Raw genomic sequence first — 23578 nt, forward strand, 5'->3', positions numbered from 1 at the left:
ATCAATCTTGGTGAGAAATGGAGGCTTAGGAGGGGTCTGTTCATCATTCAGGCTCTTGGGTACTTTGGAAATAGCTCAGTAAGTCATACCTGTTATTTCTGTACTTCTCTTTGTTGGGTCATTTCACTTTCATGAAAGAATCACATTTTCTGAGAACTTCAAATTCTGTAGCATAGCAAGTGCCAGGTTTTTAAAGAGATTGTAGTTAAGGAAGAGAACTGTGTTGAACAGCCTGAGGAAAGGTGAGTTTGCAGCAGGTGGAAGCTTGGAGATTATGGGCAGCATCTGTGGGAAGGGCAGCCTGGCTGGTGGTGTCCCTTGGATTCCGTGGAATTTTCAACAAGGATTCCCATTAAAAGCTTTAGAGAAAGCAAAGGCCATCAGGGAGAAGGGAGTCTCTGGATTGCTGATGAATTGGTTAGAGGAGGGAGATGAAAGGTGAGTGGAAATGGTGCCCTCTTGCTGTGAGGGGGGAGTTCACCCTGGAGCATTCAGATTTAACTCCTGAGCATCACACCAGATCATTCTACAGAAAATTCACATCAGTAGCAGCCAAAATTAGGTACCTGCTGTGGTTCTCTGTGGAATTAAGGCTGCACCTCGAGCAGTGGCTGCAGTTCTGCTCTTCCTGTATCAGTAGGTGCAGATAGCAATGAAAGCTTCAGCAGGAGGATGGTAGAGATGACTGAGGGGTTTGAGTGGCTGCCCTGGGAGTAACAGCAGAAGTAGAACCTTCATTCTGTCCAGTTGAGAGTGAGGAACTGCAGTAGGAACCTGCAGAGGGACATGTAGAAGATGAGTACAGAGGTTATTTCTGTTCCTGTTTGGGTACAGGAGGTTGAAAGTGAAACTAGCACTGACATACCCCAAACAAACCAGCTTTGTAGCGAAGCTGTGGAACTGTCACAGGATATTGCAAATATTCAATTTATGTGGCTCCAGTTGGAGAGTGGAAGAAGTCATGGAAGGCAAATCCTGAGGCTGTGTAGGATTTTTCCCAATTTTCTCTTCTTGGGAAGCCTTTGTCACGGGGTGGTTGGAGGCTGGGGAATGTGATCTGTGCACGCTGGGGATTTTGGTCACTGGGACAAGGTGCTTTTTGGTCTGACATCAGAACATCTGCCTTTACATCACCCACGAGTGTCACAGGGAAGCAGGAGCCTCTCTGCCAAGGTTCACATGTGGATGTGCCAGAGAACTTGTGCCAAGCTTACACCAGGGATGCTCAACCTTGTGAGGGGGGAGAATTTTACAGTAAATGTTTAAAATACACCCCATGCCATTGCTATTTTCCAAAATACTGTGTGAGTGTCCTTCCTAGTGAGGCCAGAAGGGTTGTGTGAAGTAATTCCTGAATACAGAAATCACCAGTTCATCTCAGAGCAAGTCTTTTGGACTTGCTGACTCATGGAATGTCCTGAGTTGGAAGGGATTCCACAAGGATCATCAAAGTCCAGCTCCTGGCCCTGCACAGGACAACCAGATGCTCTGGTGGGTTTTGCTTTCCAGTTGTGTTCCCAAACAAGTTATGTTTCTTTAAAAAGTAGTCTATTCAGCAGGGAGGGGGGGGGGAAGGTTCTGGAAAATTCTTTTAACTTTAGCACAATAGGGTTTGATCCCTAAATCAGTGATTAGTGTGTACTAGCAGATGTCTCAGTTTGGAGAACGAGGATTGTGTGTCAGAGCAAAGAATGATAAGAGAAGTACATCATGACCTGACCTCATACTTGAGATACTCTCAAGGATCTTCTTTAGAAGATCCGTAACCATCAAAGGGAGATCTGGTGAATGGGATGTTCCTAAACCACCCCCAAAGACCCTCAAAAGACCCTTACTCATACCCAAATAAGTCCACAGAGATAATTAGCATATGTGCATGTATTCAGGAATAAGATGAATACGTAAGAGAAGTGTAACATGTGTAGGTTTCATCACTGTAATCTGGTCTGTTTGGTTACTGGCTGTGCAAGTTTGTGGAGCTATCCCCGTGCTCCCAGCACTGAGTAAAGTAATGGTGGCTTTGTAACCCAGCAAAGTGATTGGAGAGTTTATTCCCTGGTTGGTTGTGACAGCCTGGACTGGCAGTGTGAGTGCCCGTGCCCTGATTTCCGTGTGTCTGTCCCCCAGGTGACCTGTTGAGCAGCCTGTTACAGAGTCCCAGCGCGGCCAAACTCCTGAACCAGCCAATCCCCATCCTTGACACAGACAGTGAATATATCTGTTCCCTGGCACTGGAGTGCCTGGCACACCTCTTCAGCTGGATCCCTCTGTCCACGAGCATCACCCCCTCCCTCCTCACCACCATCTTCCACTTCGCCCGGTTCGGCTGCGACACCCGCGCGCGGAAGATGCCTTCGGTCAACGGCAGCAGCCACAACTCGGTGCTGGGGCAGGAGCGGGGCCGGCTCGGGGTCCTGGCCATGTCCTGCATCAACGAACTCATGTCCAAGAACTGCGTGCCTATGGAGTTCGAGGAGTATTTGCTGCGGATGTTCCAGCAGACTTTCTACCTCCTGCAGAAGATCACCAAGGAGAACAACGCGCACACGGTGAAGAGCCGGCTGGAGGAGCTGGATGAGAGGTGAGGGCAGCCAAGCAGCTCAGTGCCAGGGCCTCGTGCTTTCTGAAGGACTGTCTGGATTATTTGGTGGTCATGCATGGTGTGTCTGATGGCCTTTTTTTCAGGGCACTGTGCTAGGGGAGCCAGGCAGAGAGGTGGGTGCCCACAGGTAAGGTTTGGTAAGGGGCTGAGTTTGCTGAGGGATCGTGGTGGCACAGGTTTGTGTTCTGTCCTGTCCTCTTCCTCCCCTGCCCCCCCATTCGTTGCTGTTTGCAGGTCTGAGGTGGCACGAGAGCTGAACCTTTTGTAACATCTCAGAAGAGGCTCAGTGAGGTAAAGGCACTGCAGTGTCCGCTCTCCTGCTCCGTGTCTGCCTTCCTTCTCTGCCCAAACTCAAGCACACAGTGGGGATACATTCTGCCAGTCATGACTTGAAAGAAAATGGTAGTAGTTTCCTGTCCTTCACTGAGCCATGGCCATTTTTGATTCTTTTTTTATTTTTATACTTCTTTTAAACCAAAATACAGCTTGGGGAGCTCTGTTCAGCGGCTCCACCACTGAGTTTGTCCACATGCTTGGCTGAAGGCAGCAGGGAAGCAGCAGCACTTTGAAAGGCTGCATATCCTCATTTTGCAGAGAGTTACTGCCATCTTTTGTTCCCTGGAACAGCTCCACTCTTTTGTATCCAATATTCCTACTTGTAGGAGAGAAGGTGAGATTGTGTTGCTGTTGTGCCGAGTGGCTGAGCCCTGGTGTTGGCAGGGTGGTGGAAGAGGTGGTGATTTGGTGCTGCTGCCAGGGAAGGCTGGTGCTGACGTTGGCAAAGAGGTTGTGACTGTGTGAATGTGCTGAGTATCTTACCGTGGGTATGTGGAGGGGGAAATAAATTTCCACACAAGGAAAAAACCATTTAGACAAAGCTGTGGGTCTGTACTCAGAGAGGACTTGAGTGTTTCTTCCCTAAAAATCTTTTTCTGTATCTTCAGACACACAAATAACTTTAGGATGGCAAATCTGGATTAACAGGGAGTTCTACTTGCTCATTTTTGTAGTAACTTGCTCTGACTTCAGTGTCACTCACTTCCTAGAAATGACATGTGTAGGAATGTACCACCTTTTGTGTATGAGATACATGCACAGAATCCAGGATTTGGACTTCAGAAAAACTTTCCTGGAAACTCCCAATCCCATATTTAACTGTGTTTCTTTCTTCTGTGGAGAATCTCAAGCAGCCTTTGGGGCCAGTTTCAGTGTAAGCTCTGTGGCTGTGTTGGCCTTGGCAGAGATGGTGTTGCCACGTTCTGCTTCTTAGGCATGTTATCCCCAGGGACTGGTGGTGTCAGTAACTGTTTAATCATTGCCAAAGTCTGAAATAGGGATGGAACTAAGATGTTCTGGTAGCTGGCAAAATCCAGCTGGCTTCTGGAGGAGCTTTCTTTTCTCCTTGTCCTCTCTGTGCAAAAGGATGTGAGGGTTTTCCTTTTGACCCTTAAGTGACATAGCTGTACTTTTAATGTCCAAAACTAAACTTACTGCATGAAAATATCATTTTGGCTTGGACTAACAAAATCCTGAACAAAACTGGCACTGAAGAGACCACCTTCAGTAGATGGGTGTCCTCAGAACCTGCAGGCCCTGGGTCCCTTCCCCTCGTGGTGCTGGTTATTTTTGTTCTGTTAAAGGAGCAGTGTGGTCTGAGCACTTTGGAACTGCCAGAGCAGTCCAGAAAAGAGTAAGTTTACACTGCCTTTTGCTTTGTTTGTGTTTGGCTTTGAAGATCCCAAAATATGGGAAGCGGCTCTTAAGGATTCAAGCGATGGCTTGGTGGTTGGAGAAGGGGCTTTAGTGCTGGCAAGGAGGAATTTCACTGGTCTTGGGTCACAGCATGTTTAGAAAATGAAAGTATGAAGGATGTGTTTGGGTTTGAACTCTATTTCTTTTTACTGACTTTGCTTTTGAAGTGTTTGATCTGTGATCAGGTATGTTCAGTGATTTCTTGTCAAGTAGGCAGTGCCAAATAAAAAGGGAACTTAATCTTTTTTGCATATTCAAAGTAGTGTGTGGTTCTGTAGGCTTAGAACAACCCCCAGTGCTGCAGCTCTGCCTTAGCTGGAAATGCTTCTGTCTCTTGAGGGAGTTTTTGTTAGAAAGAGAGGGGATTCCCCCCCAGGAAAACCCCCAAAGAGTTTGCAGAAGGGAAGAGCAGGGCAATACAGTAAAACCAGGCTGTTTGTGCATGTCTGAAACTCTGCCAAGCCCAACTTCTGTTTAAAAGAAAAGCCTGAAGTGCTCTTGCAGTGGGAAGGATGGACTTACCATTGGGTGCTGGAGATCTCACTCTGTGTGTGATGCTGCAATGGAGTATTAAACTTGTTCTGTATAGATGGATTTGAAGATGATTTTTAACCTTGATGAGGCTCATGTTGGGCAGGGTGTGTTCTTTCTCCCCAGTAAAAGCTCACCTCATTGTGGGCTTTGCTGTTTTTCCCCTCAGGAACCTTCCTGTGCCTTCACTGGGGTCGTGCTCTTGCTGCACTCCCTGGAGTTTTGGGGGCAGGTTTCTTTTGGGATGTGCAGTTCATCCATCCATTGAATAATTCCATGCTCTGGAAGAACATTTCTCTATAGCCCAAATCAGTCCCAAACCTGGACTCACCTCAGAAAGTCTGGAGTAGCTGCACTGCTGAAGGAACTGTCCTTTCCAGCTCCCAACTCTTCCCCTCGTGTAAATGTAACACTGGTATTGCTAATCCTGCACTAACTTCCTGCTGAATTCCTCAGCAGGACAGTTCATCTCACTTATCCTCTCTCCCTCAGCAAGACAACCTTTGCTATTAAATTGCTTCTCTAGGGTGGGGAGATTGTGCTCATTTGCAGGCCTGGTTGAACTCGAGGATGTTTATCTGGATATTAAAGTTGCTTTTGACAGGACTGTCTTTTCTGCTGTTTCAGGTGTTAAAGGAACGAAGGGTTGCCCGTCCTGTAGGTAATTGTTGCAGGGCTTTATATTTCACTTGTTCTGCTGGCTGTTAATTGTAGCTTTCTTCTTAGTGAAAAGATTTTGGGTGACTTTTATCGCTGTTTCAATGAAATTGCTTTTCCTTGTGGTGGCACCTCCCTGTTTTCTCAGTTCTCTCTTCTCTTTGCAGCTACATCGAGAAGTTCACAGATTTCCTCCGTCTGTTTGTGAGCGTCCACCTACGGAGGATCGAATCCTACTCCCAGTTCCCGGTGGTTGAATTCCTGGCACTGCTGTTCAAATACACTTTCCATCAGGTAAAGCCTTACACCAACATTTTCCCCAGTCTGTTCTATCGTCCTGCTCAGCAGGGCCAGCTTGTTTGCCCCAGTTAAAAGCAATTTCCTTGTCTTACTGGCACTTAACTGGTACTGGGGACTTGGAAATGGCTTTACGTGCTCTTGGATTTAGCTGGAAACAGAGGTCACATGTAGTTACCCTGCAAGAACAACTTGTCTGATGTGTAACTGCTTCTGCTTTAATTTTTTTTTTAGTCCTTGGAATGGACAATGCTGTTTGGAAAAGTCTCTCTAACTTTTCTTGGTTGTGTTTGGGGATGCTGTTCTTTGTCCTGAATCTGTGGCTTTCTTTGTAACTTTAAATATTAAAGAAACCAAACCCTTTGGCTTTTGGTCCATGTTACCTTCCTGTAGGAGCTGTCACAGTGCAGCTCAGCCCCATATACCCACACACAAGAATAATGACAAGGAAACAGCTTTATAAAATCACAGAATCATGGAATGGTTGGGTTAAAAGGGACCTTAAAGTTCAACCCATCCCATTCCTCTGCCATGGGCAGGGACACCTTCCACCAGCCCAGGTTGCTCCAAGCCCCATCCAACCTGGCCTTGGACACTTCCATGGATCCAGGGGCAGCCACAGCTTCTCTGGACAACCTGTGCCAGGGCCTGCACACCCTCACAAGCAAGAATTTCTTCCCAATATCCCATCTAATCCTGCCCTCTGGCAGTGGGAAGCCATTGCTCCTTGTCCTGTCCCTCCATGCCTTATCCAGAGTCCCTCTTCAGCTCTCTTGAAGCACTGAAATGCCAGAAGGTGATGCTGCAAGCCATGAGATGGGTTAATTCTGAGCCCAGCCTTGTAATTCCTGGATTCCTACCCTTGTACAAAAGCTCTTGGTTATCTTTTGGCAGCTCTAAATCTCTCCAATGATATCCTAGAAACGTGTCAGTAAAGCAAGAAGATCCTCTCGTGGTTTGAAGTACACGTTAACTCCTGTTTTCATTGTATGAAATCAATCCTGCAGTAGCTCATGATATTCATTGTGAATTGTGGTGTCTTTCAGCCTACACATGAAGGTTACTTTTCTTGCTTGGACATCTGGACACTCTTCTTGGACTACCTGACAAGCAAGATTAAAAGTCGCCTGGCAGACAAAGACGCAGTGCTCAACAGGTGAGAGCTCGGCAGCGGCTGGGATGTGACAGCATGGAATCATGGAATGGGTTGGCTTGGAAGAGACCTTAAAGCTCATCCCATTCTACCCCCTGCCATGGGCAGGGACACCTTCCACCAGCCCAGGTTGCTCCAAGCCCCGTCCAACCTGGCCTTGAACACTTCCAGGGATGGGGCAGCCACAGCTTCTCTGGGCAACCTGTGCCAGGGCCTCCCCACCCTCACAGGGAAGGATTTCAAATATCTGTGAAATTTGTCAAAAATTAGTGGCAAGAAATGTTCATTCAGCTCTGTGGCCAAGCTGGCACTTGTCTTGTGTTCTGGGAGTTCTGTTTCAGAAGCCCAAATCCAAATGGAAGAGGAGAAATGAAGCCATTCCAGGTATGGGTTGGCTGAATATTTTCTCAGTCGTTCATCCCAAGAAAGGAAACACTGAGCTCCAGACATGTGGGCAGCTAATGGGAATAAACTGCATAAATACATTCTAAAATTCTGGCTGTAATCATCAAAGTTTAGAACAAAACAAATGAGAGGCTTGGATAGAGGAGGCAGTGCCTGAAGAATTGGGATTAGGAGATAAAACCTCCTGGTGGAAGGTGTCCCTGCCCATGGCAGGGGCATGGAACAAGATGGTCTTTATTGTCCCTTCCAATTCAAGCCATTCTGTGATTCTGTGATAGAAGAACTGGGGGGAGTGAGAAATGATAGCAAGTGCCCAAACCTCTCATCTGGATCCCCTTTGCTTCCCCAAAAAAATCCAGCAGCAAAGAGACTTCATGGTCACCATGCAAGGGCTGTGAGGAACAAGCTATTGTGGTTGAGTCCTTTCTGTTTCTAAAATGGTCAAGTATAAAAAGTGTGAACCTCAGTGTTTCTCACTCATTCAGAGAATTCAAACCAGGCAAGTTTGGGTAGAGAAACTGTCACTCATGTATGCTGTGTGTGAACCTTGCAGCCAGAGGAAGGAACCTTTGTGGTCTAAAATAGATCTGGAGCACATTTTAGCACACATTAGAGAAGGAGACCACAGAGTAAGTCACCTACTGAGTGTTCAGTGAGTTACTGAGTACTTAGAGCGTTCACACAGCTCTTATAACTATTTAATTAATTAGAATTTTTTTTATTTAATTAGGATTTTTAAATTCCTATCTAGACAGAGAATGTGTTCCTGTGAAATACCGATGTGTTTGGGAGCTGCAAGTTCAACTTGCTACCCCCAGTGCTTGTTGTGTGTATTAATTACAACACTGGTTGGCACCTCTTCCTGTGTGGATGCTGATCCTGAAATTTGGGGGGCTCTCTTTTGATGAAAGTTTCTTAGCTGTCACTTGAAAAATCTGATGTCTTGTTCAGGGTTTTGAGGTTTAAAAGCACCGTGGCTTGTGCCACATTGTGTTCCACCAAGTGCAGGAGGAAGCTTAGCTGAGCACACTAAATAGAAGCAGTTGGTTTTTGAAGGAGAGCCTGGCACCATAACCACAAAGAAATGTGGAACTCCCTTACACCAGGCAGCACTTCCTTTCAGCATGGGGAGCGTGGGGGTTTAATTTCTTGAGAAGTAGATATTTGTGTTGGAGCTTCACGATTTGTTCCTAATTTGCTGCTCCCAGCCCTGGTGTTCTGCTCCTCTTCACCCACGTGTAATGCACATTGTCCTCCTATCAAACGGATTGTTAAGGAGAAAATTGTAACAAATAGAGTCTCCAGGGGATAGGTGAGAGTACAAAATTAATAAAAAAGCCTTGTAAGTGGTTGGAGCTGGTGCTGTTTGCCAGAGCTGCCTGCCCTCAGTGGCAGCTCCAGCCTCTTGCACGCCCTGAGCCGTGTGAAGGCTGAGCTTGGCAGTCTGGAAGTGGTTACACCACAGGGGCACAGATGAAATTTCCTGTTCTGTGGTTTAGAAACTTTGCATTTTGTACACGCCACGGCCTTTACTCCCGGAGAAGCTGCCAAATCCAGGCTTACAACACCTTGCTCAGAGCTTTCAGCTGCCTGGCTGGTGACACAGCTGACAGGGCTGACACTTGGGTTGCATCATGCTCCGAATCTCTCTTAGTCTGTGCCTAATTTTCCCACCTGATTTACCCTAGAAAAGAGTAGGGCTTTTTTATCAGACCCCAGCTGCTTTGAGAAAGGAGTTTTTTAAAACAAAAATCAAACCAACCCCCCTTGAAATCCCAGACTTGGGTGTTGTGGCACCAGGAGTTGTTGCATGCTTAGGTGGCTCTGTGCTGATTTTGCAGCTTGGCATTATTTCTGTGAGAAGGAGGGGCTCGTGTGCTCTGTACCAGCTTCCTGGCTCCCAGACACGAGGGGAGGTTTCAGTGAGAGGTGCCTTAAATGGTGCAGTACTAAAGTAGGAAAAGTGCTGGCTTTGTTTCAGAGGACAAGGGCCTGAATTCCTTCATCAGAAGTGTAGGGAAAGGGGAATAGCAGCACAAACAGCCTTGGGGTGGCAGCATTAACTGCCCTGGTTCATCTGCTCCTCACTCAGTGCCCAGGGGCTGCCGAGGGGCAGCTCAGGCAACAACAGGCTCTTGGTTCCTCCTGTTCATGGACATCTGTTGTTATTCCTGGCAAGCTGCTCCCACTTTTCTTGTTTTGAGATCTGGGGCTGCTTCTGTTGCTAAGAATCCTTCCTTTCCCTTTCAGAGGCAGAGGGATATCAGATATTATCAAGGCTCTTTCCTTGTGGTCTGAAATGACCTGACACCCTTAATCCCAGGAGCTGCCTGGTGTTACTGTCCTCTGTTAAATGCATTTCTTTTGCTGCAGGGGTTTTATTCAGCTCTTTCTCTGTCCTTCCATGGTTGTAGGTACGAAGATGCCTTGGTTCTGTTGCTGACAGAGGTGTTGAATCGAATCCAGTTCAGGTATAACCAGGCACAGCTGGAGGAGCTGGATGACGAGACACTAGATGATGATGTAAGGAGCACAACAACTAAGCTGAAGGTCCATGTGTTAACTCTTGCACTGCTAACACCTGGAATGTCTTTCCCAGACCTTGTACTTTGGAGTGCAAAGCCACACAGCTGCTTCTCCTCTCCACAGTGTGTGGGGTTTGAGGGGGGAAAACAGCTTGAAATGCTTTTGACAAAAATGTGCTTAAAGTCACACTAAGATGGAATCTTTGGTTTTAACTTGGTTCTGATGGGGGGACAGTACAAATCCTTATGTTCTGATTGTCAGAGACATTAGGTTCCATGTCTGGTTGCTTTGGAAATTAAATGATGAAATATCTCTGAGACAAAAACTCGAACCTGTAGATATTGCTGGTGCTTTTCTTTAAGCTTAGTTCTCCTAAGCTGGTATTGGTAAAGAATCATCTTAATGCTGATCAGTGCAAAAGTGGAGTGGCCAAATGGATGAGGCCAGAGCCCTGGAAGGGCAGGTTGTGCTGCAGAACAGATGTTTGTCATCTGAGCAGTTGGCTGTGCTCTGGGAGTGAGAGCTTGTGCCCTGTCACTCCAGGGAAACACCTGCCCAAAACACAGCTTGGCAAGTTATTGTCCATCAGACGTCTCGAATCATCCCTTCAGTATCTGGGTGTCCCCAAAAGCCAGGCTCTGGCCAGGAGCTCTCTAATCCCAAGCATCCATTAGGACCTCCCAGCGTGCCCAGAGCTCTCCCCTTGGCAGTGCTGTCCTCACCTTGGTGCCTCTCCCCGCAGCAGCAGACGGAGTGGCAGCGGTACTTGCGCCAGAGCTTGGAGGTGGTGGCCAAAGTCATGGAGCTCCTGCCAACTCACGCCTTCTCCACACTCGTGAGTACTTATCTGAGCAGTTACCCAGGCCAGAAGTGCTGTGGGAAATGAACACCAGCTGTTGGGGCTGGTTCCAAGCTGTTTGATAGATGCCTCGGTGCCAAGAAAAGTAGGGAAATTTGGGGTTGGATGCAAAGCTTGGCAAGGGGAAAAAAAAAGTTTCGTTGGATTTCGTGGTGTGTTTTGAAGAGAGTGCCCCAGTGTCTGTCTGAGTCCAGCTTGCTGGACACTGAGCTCTTTAGAAAGTCCCATCTCTCAAAGTGCAGACATTTGGCAGCAGCCCCTCCCCGCTGTTTATCTTGGCCTTTATCTTGGAGGCAGCCTGTGAATTGGGCAGATGAGTGTCATTATCAGGGCTTGAAGAAGAGTGGAATCTTTGTTTAAATGAAAGGCTGGATATAAACGCTGAAGAGAGTGCCTGGGACAATTGGGAATTAGATCTTGTAAACTTGGATAAGTGCTGCTCTCCAGCCAGTGCTGCTATCACTAACCTTGGTGGTGTAAAAGTTGTCTGGGTTTGGGGCGTCACAACAGTTTTCCAGGAGGAGATCTTGAGGCTGTAAATGTAGTCCAAAATTCAGAGTAGTCACTGCGCTTTTGCTGGGTGAGGAGAAGGGGAGGAGGAACAGCAGTGGGATCTCAGGTCAAGTGTATTAATTCTGCTGGGGACACCACACACCTTGACCTCTGAACTGTGTTCCCAAGAAGCAGAGAAAACTGAGCTGCTGCAGAGGCAGAAGATGCCTGACCTGAAGTGCCTTTTTAGTTGATATTTTTATTTAAGAAACTAAACACTGGAAGCTCTGAAGTAGTGGGCAAAAGTAGAAACTGCTGTGCAGGGTGGTGGCACAGTGTGAGCAGCAGGAGGCACAAACAGAGTGAGGGAACATATGGGTCAGATGGAGGAGAGCATATGTGGCTTCCTTGGAGTAACACATTCACATGAGGAAAATACTCTGGTTTTTTAAATAGTTCCCCTTGAGCAGTAATGCAAAGACACTCCACTGTTAATTAGGCACAGCATGTTGGAAACTGGGCAGGGAGAGCTTTCCTGAGCCCTGCATTGTTCATTCTTGTTGTACTGGGTGATGTGGGAGGTTCTCAAGCAGGTGCCAGTGCTTTCACAGTGTCTACAGGGCTGTGGGATGCAGTCCATCAGTAGCAAATGATTAAACCAGTGGACAGCAAGTTGCCATTACTCTGTCCCACACTGGGCAAGGAAGGGCTGCAGCTCCTTCTGCTGATGGAGTGAACCATAAAACCAACTACCTCGAGTGTGGTGACTTTTGGCTCTAGAAATTAAATAGAGCCAGACTGAAAGGGCTGAAAAATATCCTGAAGTATCACCAGGACCTGGCCTGTCTGCTGTCACTCCTGAGTGATGGAGTTGGGCTCACACTGTTCCCACACCAGGGTGCACCAGAACTGTGCTGTTTGCTCCCTTGGCTGTTTTCCCCAGGGAGGTTCAGCTGATGCAGCCTGCAGCTTGCTGGCAGAGTGATGCACTGCTTCCTTTCCCTGCTCTGTTAGAGGCACTGAACTCAGCTTTCTGGTGGCATGATATTTTGGGAGCTTCATTCTGAGGAGCTGATACATCCAGGAGCAGTGGATTCAGCACAGACTGACCACACTACAGACTCTGCCATTCCTCTGCTCTCTTTGGGCTGGGTTGTACATCCAGCTGTGCATTCCTAGTGATGACATGCTGTGCCCTTACTCCCACTTGTCAGACCCTCATCTTGGAAGGCTGATGGCTGGTGTTTGTGGAAAAGGAGAGGTGCCACAGAGAAGTGCCTTCAGGGTGGTGATCTTTGTTCTCCTGACAGCTGCCAAGACCTGGGAAGCTGTGGGATGCAGGATCAACCCAGAGCCCCAGCAACCTACCCTTCCTCCTAATGTCTGTGTGAAGGCTCTAGGGAGAAATCAGAAAACTCTGCTCTGACAGAGTAATCAGTAGTTGGGTGTGAACTGTCTGCCAGGCCCCAAAATCACTTTTTTTTTTTCTCATCTCTTGTAGTTTCCGGTTCTGCAGGATAACTTGGAAGTGTATCTGGGGCTCCAGCAGTTTGTGGTCACTTCAGGGACAGGTAATAATCCCTGTGCAATACTCTGATCTTCATTCTTTGACTGATGATTGCAGGAACTCTCCAGACCTCCTTTGGTGTTTCTTCTTCCGTGTTTCCTTGAGGATCTGAACACGTGTGGTGTGTAATGGCTCAGCAGTTAAACTCCAGCAGCAGACAAAAATCTAATAATGTGGTTTCCTTTTATTTGGTATGGCTCTTTCCTTGTTCTAGTACTTGAAATGAAGATAGCAGGTGTGTTAAGAGCAAGTGTGCACCATCAAATACTACAGCTGCTTCCTGAGAAATAAGGAAAGCAAGAGTAGTGAGATCTGCATGGGGGATATTAAGGTAGCTTAAAGTCATATTGAAATTTTCTGGTGTGAGCAGTAAAGGAATCTGTCACATCTCAGAAGCAGCAGCTCAGATGCAGGTGTGGATTCACAGCCCTGGATTGTAGAACAGAATCCCAGAATGGGTCAGGCTGGAAGGGACCACAGTGGGTCACCTGGTCCAACCTCCCTGCTCAAACAGGGTCATCCCAGAGAACCTGGGACGGGATTGTGTCCAGACAGTCCTTGGTGTTGATGGCACAAAATTGAGAGGTTGTTGCTGAAAGCTTAATCTGAGATAAAATACAATAAGTGGAAAGAAAAGCTGATTTTCTTTCAAAGGTGGTGTTACAGAACATACTTGTTTTTTTAGTGAAAGTTCTGGAGTGTTTGAGCCCAGATATCCACACCTGAGCAGCAGGAGGACTGTGTGGGCAATAAGACTGGCAGTTCTAGTTATTAAGTTGTTTCTTGTATCTGAGAAATATAAAAGTACATAACACATTTCACATCAGAAGCAAATTCACTGTTCCAAATGTGCTGCTGGATCACTGGAAGTGTAGCCAGCAGAGGGAACGGCTGGGATCACTTCTGGTGGCAGCAGATAACCAAAAAGGCTCCTGTTCTGTAGGTATTAATATCATATAGAAGAAAATAAAGGTATAAAAGGCTGAAATAGTTTGGAACATCTCTATCAGCCTTTAAGAGGAATTTGAAGTGTTGTTCAGAGCAGCTGGAATCGTCTTTCCCGGTTGGACTGCAGGGTCCCAAGGACAGTGCTGCCATCTGAACTGTGACCTGCTGCCAAGCTAATTTAAGAAGAATGATTGTAATCTAATTAGAATAAACTTCTCATTTCCTGTAGCGTCCTGTCCCAAAGAGCAGTAAGCATTAGTCACAAAGTTACACGGCTTTTTTTTCCTCTTGCCCAGATGTGAATTCTCAGCTCTTAGCCGGTGGTGATTAGACCAGCGATAATTTACGCTCGGGCCTTTGTGCTGTCATTGCAGGGCACAGGCTGAACATCACTGCAGAGAACGACTGCAGGCGCCTGCACTGCTCCCTGCGGGACCTGAGCTCCCTGCTGCAGGCTGTGGGGCGCCTGGCAGAGTATTTCACTGGTGATGTGTTCGCTGCCAGGTTCAACGATGCCCTGACCGTGGTGGAGAGGTGGGTACGGGGCCTTCCTGTCCCCTCAGCAGCACTGAGGGGCTCTGCAGGGTGGAAAAACAAGGGAGGCTTTTACAGCCTCCCCTTGTGATGGGTGATATTGAAATGTGAAGAACTTGGTGGCCAGAGCCTTAATTGTAAAGCCAAGCTGGGCTGATCCCACGGCGTGGGCAGGAGGGGAGGGGGGGGTTCTGCCCCTCTGCCCCCTCAGGTGAGACCCCCCTGCAGAGCTGCTCCAGATATGGGGGAACCAACATCTGGAGTGAGTCCAGAGGGGGCACCAGGCTGATCAGAGGGATGGAGCTGTGCTGAGAGGAAAGGCTGAGAGAGGTGGGATTGTTCAGCCTGGAGAAGAGAAGGCTTTGGGGGTGACCTGATTGTGGCCTTCCAGTACCTGAAAGGAGCTGACAAAAAAGATGGAGAGGGACTTGGGACAAGGCCTGGAGTGACAGGACAAGGGGGAATGGCTTCCCACTGTGAGGGTGGGCAGGCCCTGGCACAGGTTGCCCAGAGAAGCTGTGGCTGCCCCATCCCTGGAAGTGTCCAAGGCCAGGCTGGACGGGGCTTGGAGCAACCTGGGCTAGTGGAAGGTGTCCCTGCCCATGGCAGGGGGTGGAATGGGATGGTCTTTAAGGTCCCTTCTAAGTTTCCCAAGTCCTTTATGAAAGAAATAACTAACAGGAAGGATCAAATAAATCAGTTTCTTGAAAACACTGAGATGCTTGTTTTCCAGCATCTGCATTTGTGATGCAAAGAAATGACATGTAAAGTTTGATTGCTTTAGAGTTGTACCTCTGAAAACAAAATCATCAAAAACTCCTCTGAGGATTGGACTTGGTATTCTTAGAGGTCTTTTCCAACCTTAACAATTCTGTGATTCTTTTCTTAAATGAAAAGACCTTATGAAAGCTGAAATGCAGGCATTTTATTCCTCCCCTCCGAGAAATTTAATTAGCACACAGTTGCTAATTGCAGATTTTCAGGCCTTTACACAGCTGCCTTTGTTAATTTTTTTTCATTTACATGCAGGAACATCAGATTTGTTCCATCTGATCACAAACAGTGCAGTAGGCTCTGAACCACTTAAACTAAGTGGTCTAAATCTTATTTGCATGTTAGCTAAATATCAGCACAGACTGGGGAAGAGCTGCATCCAGGTCAGGTGTTGAAGCTGATTTATGCATGTATATATATCCAAATCACAAAAATGCCTTTACACTGCCACATGTGTTTGCACTTCCAGGCTGGTAAAAGTGACGTTATATGGATCCCAGATTAAACTGTACAACATTGAAACCGCGGTCCCCTCTGTCCTGAAACCTGACCTCATTGATGTGTGAGTATGGCATACCCTCTGTAAATGATGGCACCCAAACTGGGGACCTCTGGGGGTTGGAGAAGCATCAGAGCTCCTGGGTCTGCTGCTCTGCCCCCTTGCTGGGAGCTGTTCTGTGAATCACCTCTCCAGCTGTTGGTAGCTCACCAGCAGGGCACCTTCTTTGTACTGATGAAAGTCAAGGCTGCTGCCAGCATTTGGGACCACTGTTTCCTCTGAGGGATGTACTCAGGGCATTTAAAGAAAAATATGTTCGTGGTGAGAGGGAAAACTGCCCATTGTGTTAGCTCTGAAAGCAAACTGGGATTGTGCCCTGTAAAAACCTCGTTCTTTTGCAGTGTAGTTACTGATTAAATAAGTGTTACAATAGTGATATTGTAAAGAAATGGATCTGCTCTCAGGGTGTAGTTCCAGTTGATGGATTTTTTTGCTACCAAAGTCAGATCTATGCCTCAGGTAAAAGATGGTTTTCCTAGTTGAGGGTCCTTGGTTTCCAAGACAAACACGTGTCTTCCAGCTGTGCAGGCCATTTCTGGGACAAATGACTGCCTGCCATCCAGATGTTATTGTGTGAAATCTTGGTGCTAGGTCACCACTAGGACAGCCTTTTAGAGACCTTCCTTTCCCAAGGCTGTGTAGCCCAAACATGTTCCCTGCCAGCTGCTGTTCTGTGGGCAGAATTGAAGGTTTGAACATGTATTCTGTATTCTATTTTGCAATTGCATCTATAGCAGCTCCTTGGAAACCCCACTAGATTTCATCATGCAGTTCCCTGAATGTCTCCTGTTAGTCCCAAGTTAATAGCACTGAATTTTGTGTTCTCCTAATGGTCTCTTTCCTTTTCTGGTTTGAAATAATTTGGGAGGTGTTTTCCATGAGCTATTCACGAGGGGTTTTCATCCTTTGCTCTGCCTGATGGCCCTAAGAAACCTGTGATCCATTTTTTAATGCTCTCCTAACAAAGGCACTTTGTCAGACGTTTGGAGGACACCTGTCTGAAACATCCTGACTCAATATGGTGATAAAATTGTCATTATGAAGTATGGTTATAGTCGACGTACCAGTTGATGATAACTTGACCTTATCAATTTACACCTTTGGCTCAGTATTGTGGGTCAGTGGTGAGCCCAGTTGCTGCACACCTTTAAATATGCACACCTTTAAATGTATGGGTTCTAGGACCAAGAGAAAAAACAGCACTAAGGAATTTTTAAAGGCAGTGCTTCCAGATTTGTCTGAGAACACCCATGTTTTGTTCCCAGCGTGCTCAGCACCGTGCCCTTCTCTTTGTGTCCCCTTTGTCCCTGTCTCTGACTGCTGCTGTGCCTCTCCCCAGCCACGCTCAGTCCCTGGCAGCCCTGCAGGCCTATGCTCATTGGCTGGCCCAGTTCTACAGCGAAGTTCACCGGCAGAACCCGGAGCAGTTCATCTCCCTGGTGTCCACGGCGCTGGAGGCCATCACCCCCCTCATCAGCTCCAAGGTACTGCTGCTGCCACCGGGCTTCCACCTGCAGCAGGTGACCCACAAGTGCTCAGGTCTGCTCTGGACCACACTGGGGCTCCAGGGGTGGGTCTGAGAGAGACACAGCAAATGTCTCGTCGGGTGAGACCAAGAGCAGCTCTGAAGAACACTGTGCTAATTTGAGAGTAAGCAATTTACAGGTGTATAAACTAATGATTTTTTGGCTTGAAAGCAGGGAAATCTCTATTTTGTGGTATTAAGGGAACTAACTTACACTCTAATTGATAAATAAATCATAGAATCATGGAATTGTTTAGTTTGGAAAGGCTCTCCAAGACTGAGTCTGGCTGTTCCCCCAGCACTGCCAAGGCCACCCCTAAACCATGTCCTCAAGTGCCACATCCATATGCTGTAAATTCCTGCAGGGTTGGGAGCTCCACCACTGCCCTGGGCAGCCTGTTCAAATGCCTGACCACCTTTTCCATGATGAGATTTTCCCAATATCCAACCAAAAGCTCCCCTGGTACAACCTGAGGCTGTTACCTCTCACCCTGTCCCTTGTTCCCTGGGAACAGAGCCCGACCCCCACCTGGCTCCCCCTTCCTGGTCCTGGCAGTCCTGGTGCTGTGTGACATCTGTTCTGGGTGGGATGTTACTGGGCAGGCTGACCACCCTGTCTCTCTCTCAGGTGCAGGAGAAGCTGCTGCTCTCTGCGTGTCACCTGCTGGTCTCTTTAGCCACCACGGTGCGCCCGGTGTTCCTGATCAGCATCCCAGCAGTGCAGAAGGTGTTCAACAGGATCACAGACACTTCTGCCCAGCGGCTGCCAGATAAGGTGAGTTGTCTCAGACACGGCTCAGTGTGCACCACATGTCCTGGGGAGGCTGTGCCTCAGGTCTTGCTGTGACAAGGTATAACCTCAAAAAGTATGGAGGGGCAGCAATTCTCTCTGTACTGTGGATATCCAGTGATAGTGTTTGTAATTAATGACCTATTTCAAGCAACAGCACAAGGAAAAAATACAAACAGATCTCTTGGATCTGTTTCCTTCCTCACTTGCTGACACAGTCCCTGGTTCTGCATCATTTTTACAGTACAGGCACATTGATTCTGACCTACAGGAAGAGTTTTCTGTGAAACACAGGTTAGCACTCCACATAGCACTCCACATGCCTCACTCCAGGTTACTGAAAGTACTACAGTTACCCCAAATACTATAAATGGAATATACTTATTTATATTACTTCTGTAATATAAATACTATAAATATATATTCTGCTTATAGTACTAAAAAGCCACAGTGGAGGCTGGGATATGGTTGTAGGGTGTGCTAGCAAGGAGCATAAAGTACTATAGAAGTGAAGAAGCTCAATGTGTAAACCAGACAAGAACTAATGAAAGTAGAATCATCTTTGTTTTTATAAACAACAGAGACTTACTGTTGCAGACAAGTTCTGGCAGAGCTGGGAGCTGGTCCCGGGCCTTAAATACCAGAGCTTTGCTTCTTCCTTACCTTGCAGAGCTGTTAGTTTTCACTTGGGCTCACCTGCCCTGAACTCTTTCCTCAGACAGCGAGCACTGCTGATGTGTCAAACAGCTGTAAAATGTCACTTCACTCTGGGGTTGTGCTCTAACAAAAGTTAAATTGCAGACATGGTAAAACTCTTTGCTTAATGTTGCCCAGAGAAGCTGTGGCTGCCCCATCCCTGGAAGTGTTCAAGGTCAGGTTGGATGGGGCTTGGAGCAACCTGGGCTGGTGGAAGGTGTCCTTGCCCATGGCAGGGGGAGGAATGAGATCAGAGAATCACAGAATATCCTGAGTTGGAAGGGACCCACAAGGATCATCAAATCCAACTCCTGGCCCTGCACAGACACCCCAGCATTCCCACCCTTCCCTCAGAGCATTGTCCAAACCCTCCTGGAGCTCTGGCAGCCTTGGGGCTGTGCCCACTGCCCTGGGGAGCCTGTTCAGTGCCAACCACCCTCTGGGGGAAGAACCTTTCCCTGAGATCCAACCTGAGCCTGCCCTGACACAGCTCCAACCATTCCCTGGGGGCTGTCCCTGGTCCCCCCAGAGCAGAGCTCAGTCCTGCCCCTCCTCTGCCCCTGCCCAGGCAGTTGGAACTGCAGGAGGTCTCCCCTCAGTCTCCTCTTCTCCAGCTGAACACCCCAAGTGCCCTCAGTGTCCTCACACGGCTTCAAATCCAGGCCCTTCCCCATCTTCTTAAACGAGCTTTAATGTCCCTCCCAGCCCAAACCGGTGTGTGATGCTGCTCTCTGCTCCCTCCCAGGCGCAGGTGTTGGTGTGCAGAGCCCTGTCCAACGTGCTGCTGCTGCCCTGGCCCAACCTGCCCGAGGGGGAGCAGCAGTGGGCCGTGCGCTCCACCAACCACGCCAGCCTCGTCTCGGCCCTCACCAGGGAGTACCGGCAGCTCAAGGCCACGGCCATCCTGCCCCAGAGGAAAGTGCAGCTGGAGGACAGTGAGTACCATGTGCCCTGACAGCTGCAGTGCGAGCTGCTCGTGGGCTCATTTCCCAGGAATTATTGCTGAGAAACTTTTTAGCCCGTGGGGAGGGTGGGAAAGGAGCAACTGGTGTGTTCTTTCTATTTTCAGACCTTTTATTGCTGTGTGAAGAGCACTCCCACCCCAGGTTGCTTGTAAACTCTTCCATCAAAGTCCTGTCTTCCCAGGGAAGGTGGACTCAAACTGGGGATAAAACTTTAAATAGCATCAGGAATACTGAACAGCCTAGTGCTGGGATGTTGTAGTAGTGGAAAGATTGACTGGAAACAGCATTAGTGAGGATCACGGTTATAAAAACCGAAGAAGGAAAATAATAATTTCTTCGGGACTTGGGAAATACTGTAGAGGGTTTGTATATGTAGGAGGAGAGCTCTGAACTGATGGGCTGCAGAGAAACTTCTGTGTATGTTTTGGGACTGGTTTGGGGCATATCCTTTGTTTTTTTTTTTAATTGAGGATCACTTTAAAAGTTAATTAGAAATATACACAATGTCACCTGTGTGAACTTCTTACCTCTGAGTAGTTTTGGCACATACAAGAAGTATCACTTCTCTTATTTTGCAGCCAAAGTGATCATCCATCAGACACTCAGCGTTCTGGAGGATATTGTAGAAAGTATCTCCGGAGAATCCACCAAGTCCCGCCAGATCTGTTATCAGTCGCTGCAAGAATCCGTGCAGGTCTCACTAGCCCTCTTCCCAGCTTTCATTCATCAGTCAGGTATAACCACAGGCCAGGTTTCATGCTGTGAGTAGCTCTCTGACCCCCTGATCACACCCAGAACAGCAGCTCAGTCATGGTGGTGTTTTTGGGAAGCGTGTGGACTTGCTGTGCCTGGGTGTGCTGTGAGGCTGTGCTGGGTGGACTGGGCTGAACCACGAGAGGAAAGGGAAATCTCTGCCATAGGAAGGATTGTCACACAATTCCAGAAGGTGGAGATCATCTCGAGCACAAAAATAAGCTTTAAAATACTCTGGCTGGCTGTGTTTGCCATTTACATTCTCTCCAGAAGCTCGAAGACAAAGAGGAATAGATCTCTTCAGATTAGGTCAAATGATGTGGGGTTTGGGGATTTTGTTTCCCTGAGATGGAACCAGGACTGCCACTTGGGAACCTTCTTCTGGCCAGCAATTTACATTCTGTATCACATCAGGGTGCTTGTCTCATGATGAGAAAGGTGTTCCAGGAAAACTTTTGGAGTTGGGTGGGATTTTCTCAGTGAAGCAGCCGTGGAGGAGGCAAGGAAGTGCAGAGAGGATCCAAGGCAGCTGAGCTGATGCTGTGACTCCTGTGAGCAGTTGCCTTCAGAACAGACTGGCAGCCTCATCAGTGGCTGTTTGTTGGCTGTCAAAGGCTGTCTGATGAACGAGGAGCTGAGCAGCTCCAGCTTGCCATGGTTATTCCATCTTCCTTGGGACTGGTGAAGGGTCAGCTGGGTGCTGATCAGCTCACTGCATAACCACGTGCTCAAAGATGACTTCTGAAGCTGAATGGCCTTTTCAGTTCCTGCTAAAAAAAGAAGCTGGATTCTGTCTCCTCCACCCCAAGCTGTGTGGATGTTTTGGATTTCCTGGTGTTTCCTGTTAACCCTGTAAAACCAGTGAGCAACTGGAGATGGGCCCAGAGCATCCCCTGAGCTCTCTCCAGGCAGTCTGTGTAGGCAGAGCACACTAAGGGCCTTGCTGGCAGTGTTGTGTTTGTTCTGAGGTGTTTGGTGCTGCCTGTACTTGTCATCCCTGGCAGGTTTGGGAAGTGGATGAACAGTTTTTAAGGCCTGTAGTGCTGCTGTTGGTGTCAGTTCCTAAGACAACCCTGCTGGTAAATTCCCAAGAGTAAACGAAGTTCCCTGAACAGGAGGAGCAAACTTAAGACATACATAAAAGACTTAAACATAAAAAGACTTATTGGTACACTCAAATGTTCCCTTAACATGCCCTTTTTGCTTTGCTGTTCTTATCTTAGATGTGACAGATGAGATGCTGAGCTTCTTCCTTACCCTTTTCCAAGGCCTGAGGGTGCAGATGGGAGTGCCTTTCACCGAGCAGATCATACAGACCTTCCTGAACATGTTCACCAGGTTGGTCACTTCTTTCTTATTCCTCAGGATGATTTATCTTCACTTCTGCTCACACAGAGTCCTTGTCCCTAAAGAGAGTGCTGCTGTTTCCAACCTCTGTGTCCAGACCTGTCATGTCCCAGGACTAAATCTGAGGAGAACATTTCCAGGTCATAAGTGACCCAGCATATGCTGGGTCAGTCAACTGCCATTGTGCAATTCCAGCTCTCCCATGGACTTTCTGGCAGTGTGGGTTGTTGGTCTGGACTGTCACATTCCCTATTAGCTCCTGCCCAAGATCTGAGGGTGTCCCATCACTCGAGCTTTTTTCAGGGTGTGGAGCCTGTCAATCCTCAGTCACAACCTATCCCCCTTCCGTGGCTTAATATACTTGACCTGTATTAATTGAGAAGATTTAGAGGCATTACCTGTTTTCCAGTAAATCAGGTGAGCACACAGATGTCTGGGAAGGCTCCTAATGACTCTTTTTGTCCCAGGGAGCAGCTGGCAGAGAGCATCCTCCACGAGGGCAGCACCGGCTGCCGGGTGGTGGAGAAGTTCCTGAAGATACTGCAAGTGGTGGTGCAAGAGCCAGGCCAAGTGTTCAAGCCTTTCCTGCCCAGTGTCATCTCACTGTGCATGGAGCAGGTGTATCCCATCATTGCAGAGGTAGGGCTGCCTTCACAGGAGAGGGAAGGGGGAATGGGAAGGGAAGGCATTGCTGAGGGGTGGCAGCAATGAAGCTTTGGGCTTTGCAAGAGCTGTAAATGTCAGTGCCTGTGGAGGAAAACTGGGTGAGAAGTCAGTGGGAACTGGAAGTAGTGTGGGTGGAGGATTTTGTTAGGACTTGTCAAGAAAGGCTAAAATTATAGAGATGGTCAAAGCAGGAGGTAAAACTCAAAACTCAGCATGATCCTACAGCTGCTGAATTTGGTGCTTCCTCTGGCTACCAAGCACTTCTCTGGATGGGGGTCCTCTGGCAGTGGGATCCAGGGGATGAGTGGGATTCCAGCACAGGAGCCAACTTGGAGTTGTGTTCCCCTCTCCTCGCAGCGCTCATCTCCTGATGTGAAAGCTGAGCTGTTTGAGCTGCTTTTCCGGGTCCTGCACCACAACTGGCGGTACTTCTTCAAATCCAGCGTGCTGGCCAGTGTCCAGAGGGGGGTGGCAGAGGAGCAGATGGAGAACGAAGCCCAGTTCAGTGCCATCATGCAGGTAACTCACTTATTCCCACCAGAACCCTTCCTGCAGTGGAGCACACAGTGCTTGTAGCAGTGCATTAAACGTGGAATCACGGAATCCTTTAGGTTGGAAAAGCCATCTCAGATCGAGTCCAACCATTGCCCCAGCACTGCCAAGGCCACCACTGACCCCTGTCCCCAAGAGCCACATCCACATGGCTTTTAAATCCCTCCAGGGATGGGGACTCCACCTTTGCCTGGGCAGCTGGGCCAGGGCTGGACAACCCTTTTTTGCAAAGAAATTTTCCCAATACCCAATTTAAACCTCCCCTGGCACAACCTGAGGCTGTTTCCTCTCATCCTGTCCCCTGTTCCCTGGGAGCAGAGCCCAAACCCCCTCTGGCTCCCCACTCAGTTGCAGAGTTAGAAGGGTTTTTCACCTGTAGTTGTGTAACTCTTCCAAATTCACCTGGATGCCTCATTTTGGGAGATACTTACATAGTAATCTCAGTGGTAAATTCAGGCTGGTCGACAATACTGAACTACTTGTTTTATTCCTTGGCTCTTGTTGGTTTGATACAAAACTCTGATTTAATGTTCTTGTAAGTGTTCTCCACACAGCCAGTGGTTTGTGTGAAGGATATTAATACTTTGTGTGCTGGTTTCCACCTGAGTTCTGAGGGCAGAACTGGCTC

The 23578-nt window shown here is 48.0% G+C and overlaps 1 protein-coding gene across 2 annotated transcripts in view; it reads left to right on the forward strand.

Annotated features, from left to right (window-relative positions):
• The window catches only part of XPO6 (exportin 6), a 53972-nt gene that overhangs the window by 26054 nt on the left and 4340 nt on the right, over positions 1-23578 (forward strand). The window contains exons 7-21 of one of the 2 annotated variants that reach the window (XM_050317631.1): positions 2128-2581; positions 5710-5836; positions 6886-6995; positions 9812-9920; positions 10669-10758; positions 12776-12845; positions 14164-14323; positions 15567-15659; positions 16996-17140; positions 17810-17956; positions 19413-19602; positions 20211-20366; positions 21609-21723; positions 22200-22371; positions 22756-22917. In XM_050317631.1, coding sequence (XP_050173588.1) covers positions 2128-2581; positions 5710-5836; positions 6886-6995; positions 9812-9920; positions 10669-10758; positions 12776-12845; positions 14164-14323; positions 15567-15659; positions 16996-17140; positions 17810-17956; positions 19413-19602; positions 20211-20366; positions 21609-21723; positions 22200-22371; positions 22756-22917 — 2300 coding nt within the window. Of the gene's footprint in view, positions 1-2127; positions 2582-5709; positions 5837-6885; positions 6996-9811; positions 9921-10665; positions 10759-12775; positions 12846-14163; positions 14324-15566; positions 15660-16995; positions 17141-17809; positions 17957-19412; positions 19603-20210; positions 20367-21608; positions 21724-22199; positions 22372-22755; positions 22918-23578 lie in introns of both variants that reach the window. The other variant, XM_050317630.1, reaches the window with a different exon arrangement.

This window comes from Myiozetetes cayanensis, unplaced genomic scaffold (assembly GCF_022539395.1).
Source record: "Myiozetetes cayanensis isolate MyiCay16 unplaced genomic scaffold, myiCay2020 scf20-37, whole genome shotgun sequence".
Lineage (NCBI taxonomy): Eukaryota > Metazoa > Chordata > Aves > Passeriformes > Tyrannidae > Myiozetetes > Myiozetetes cayanensis.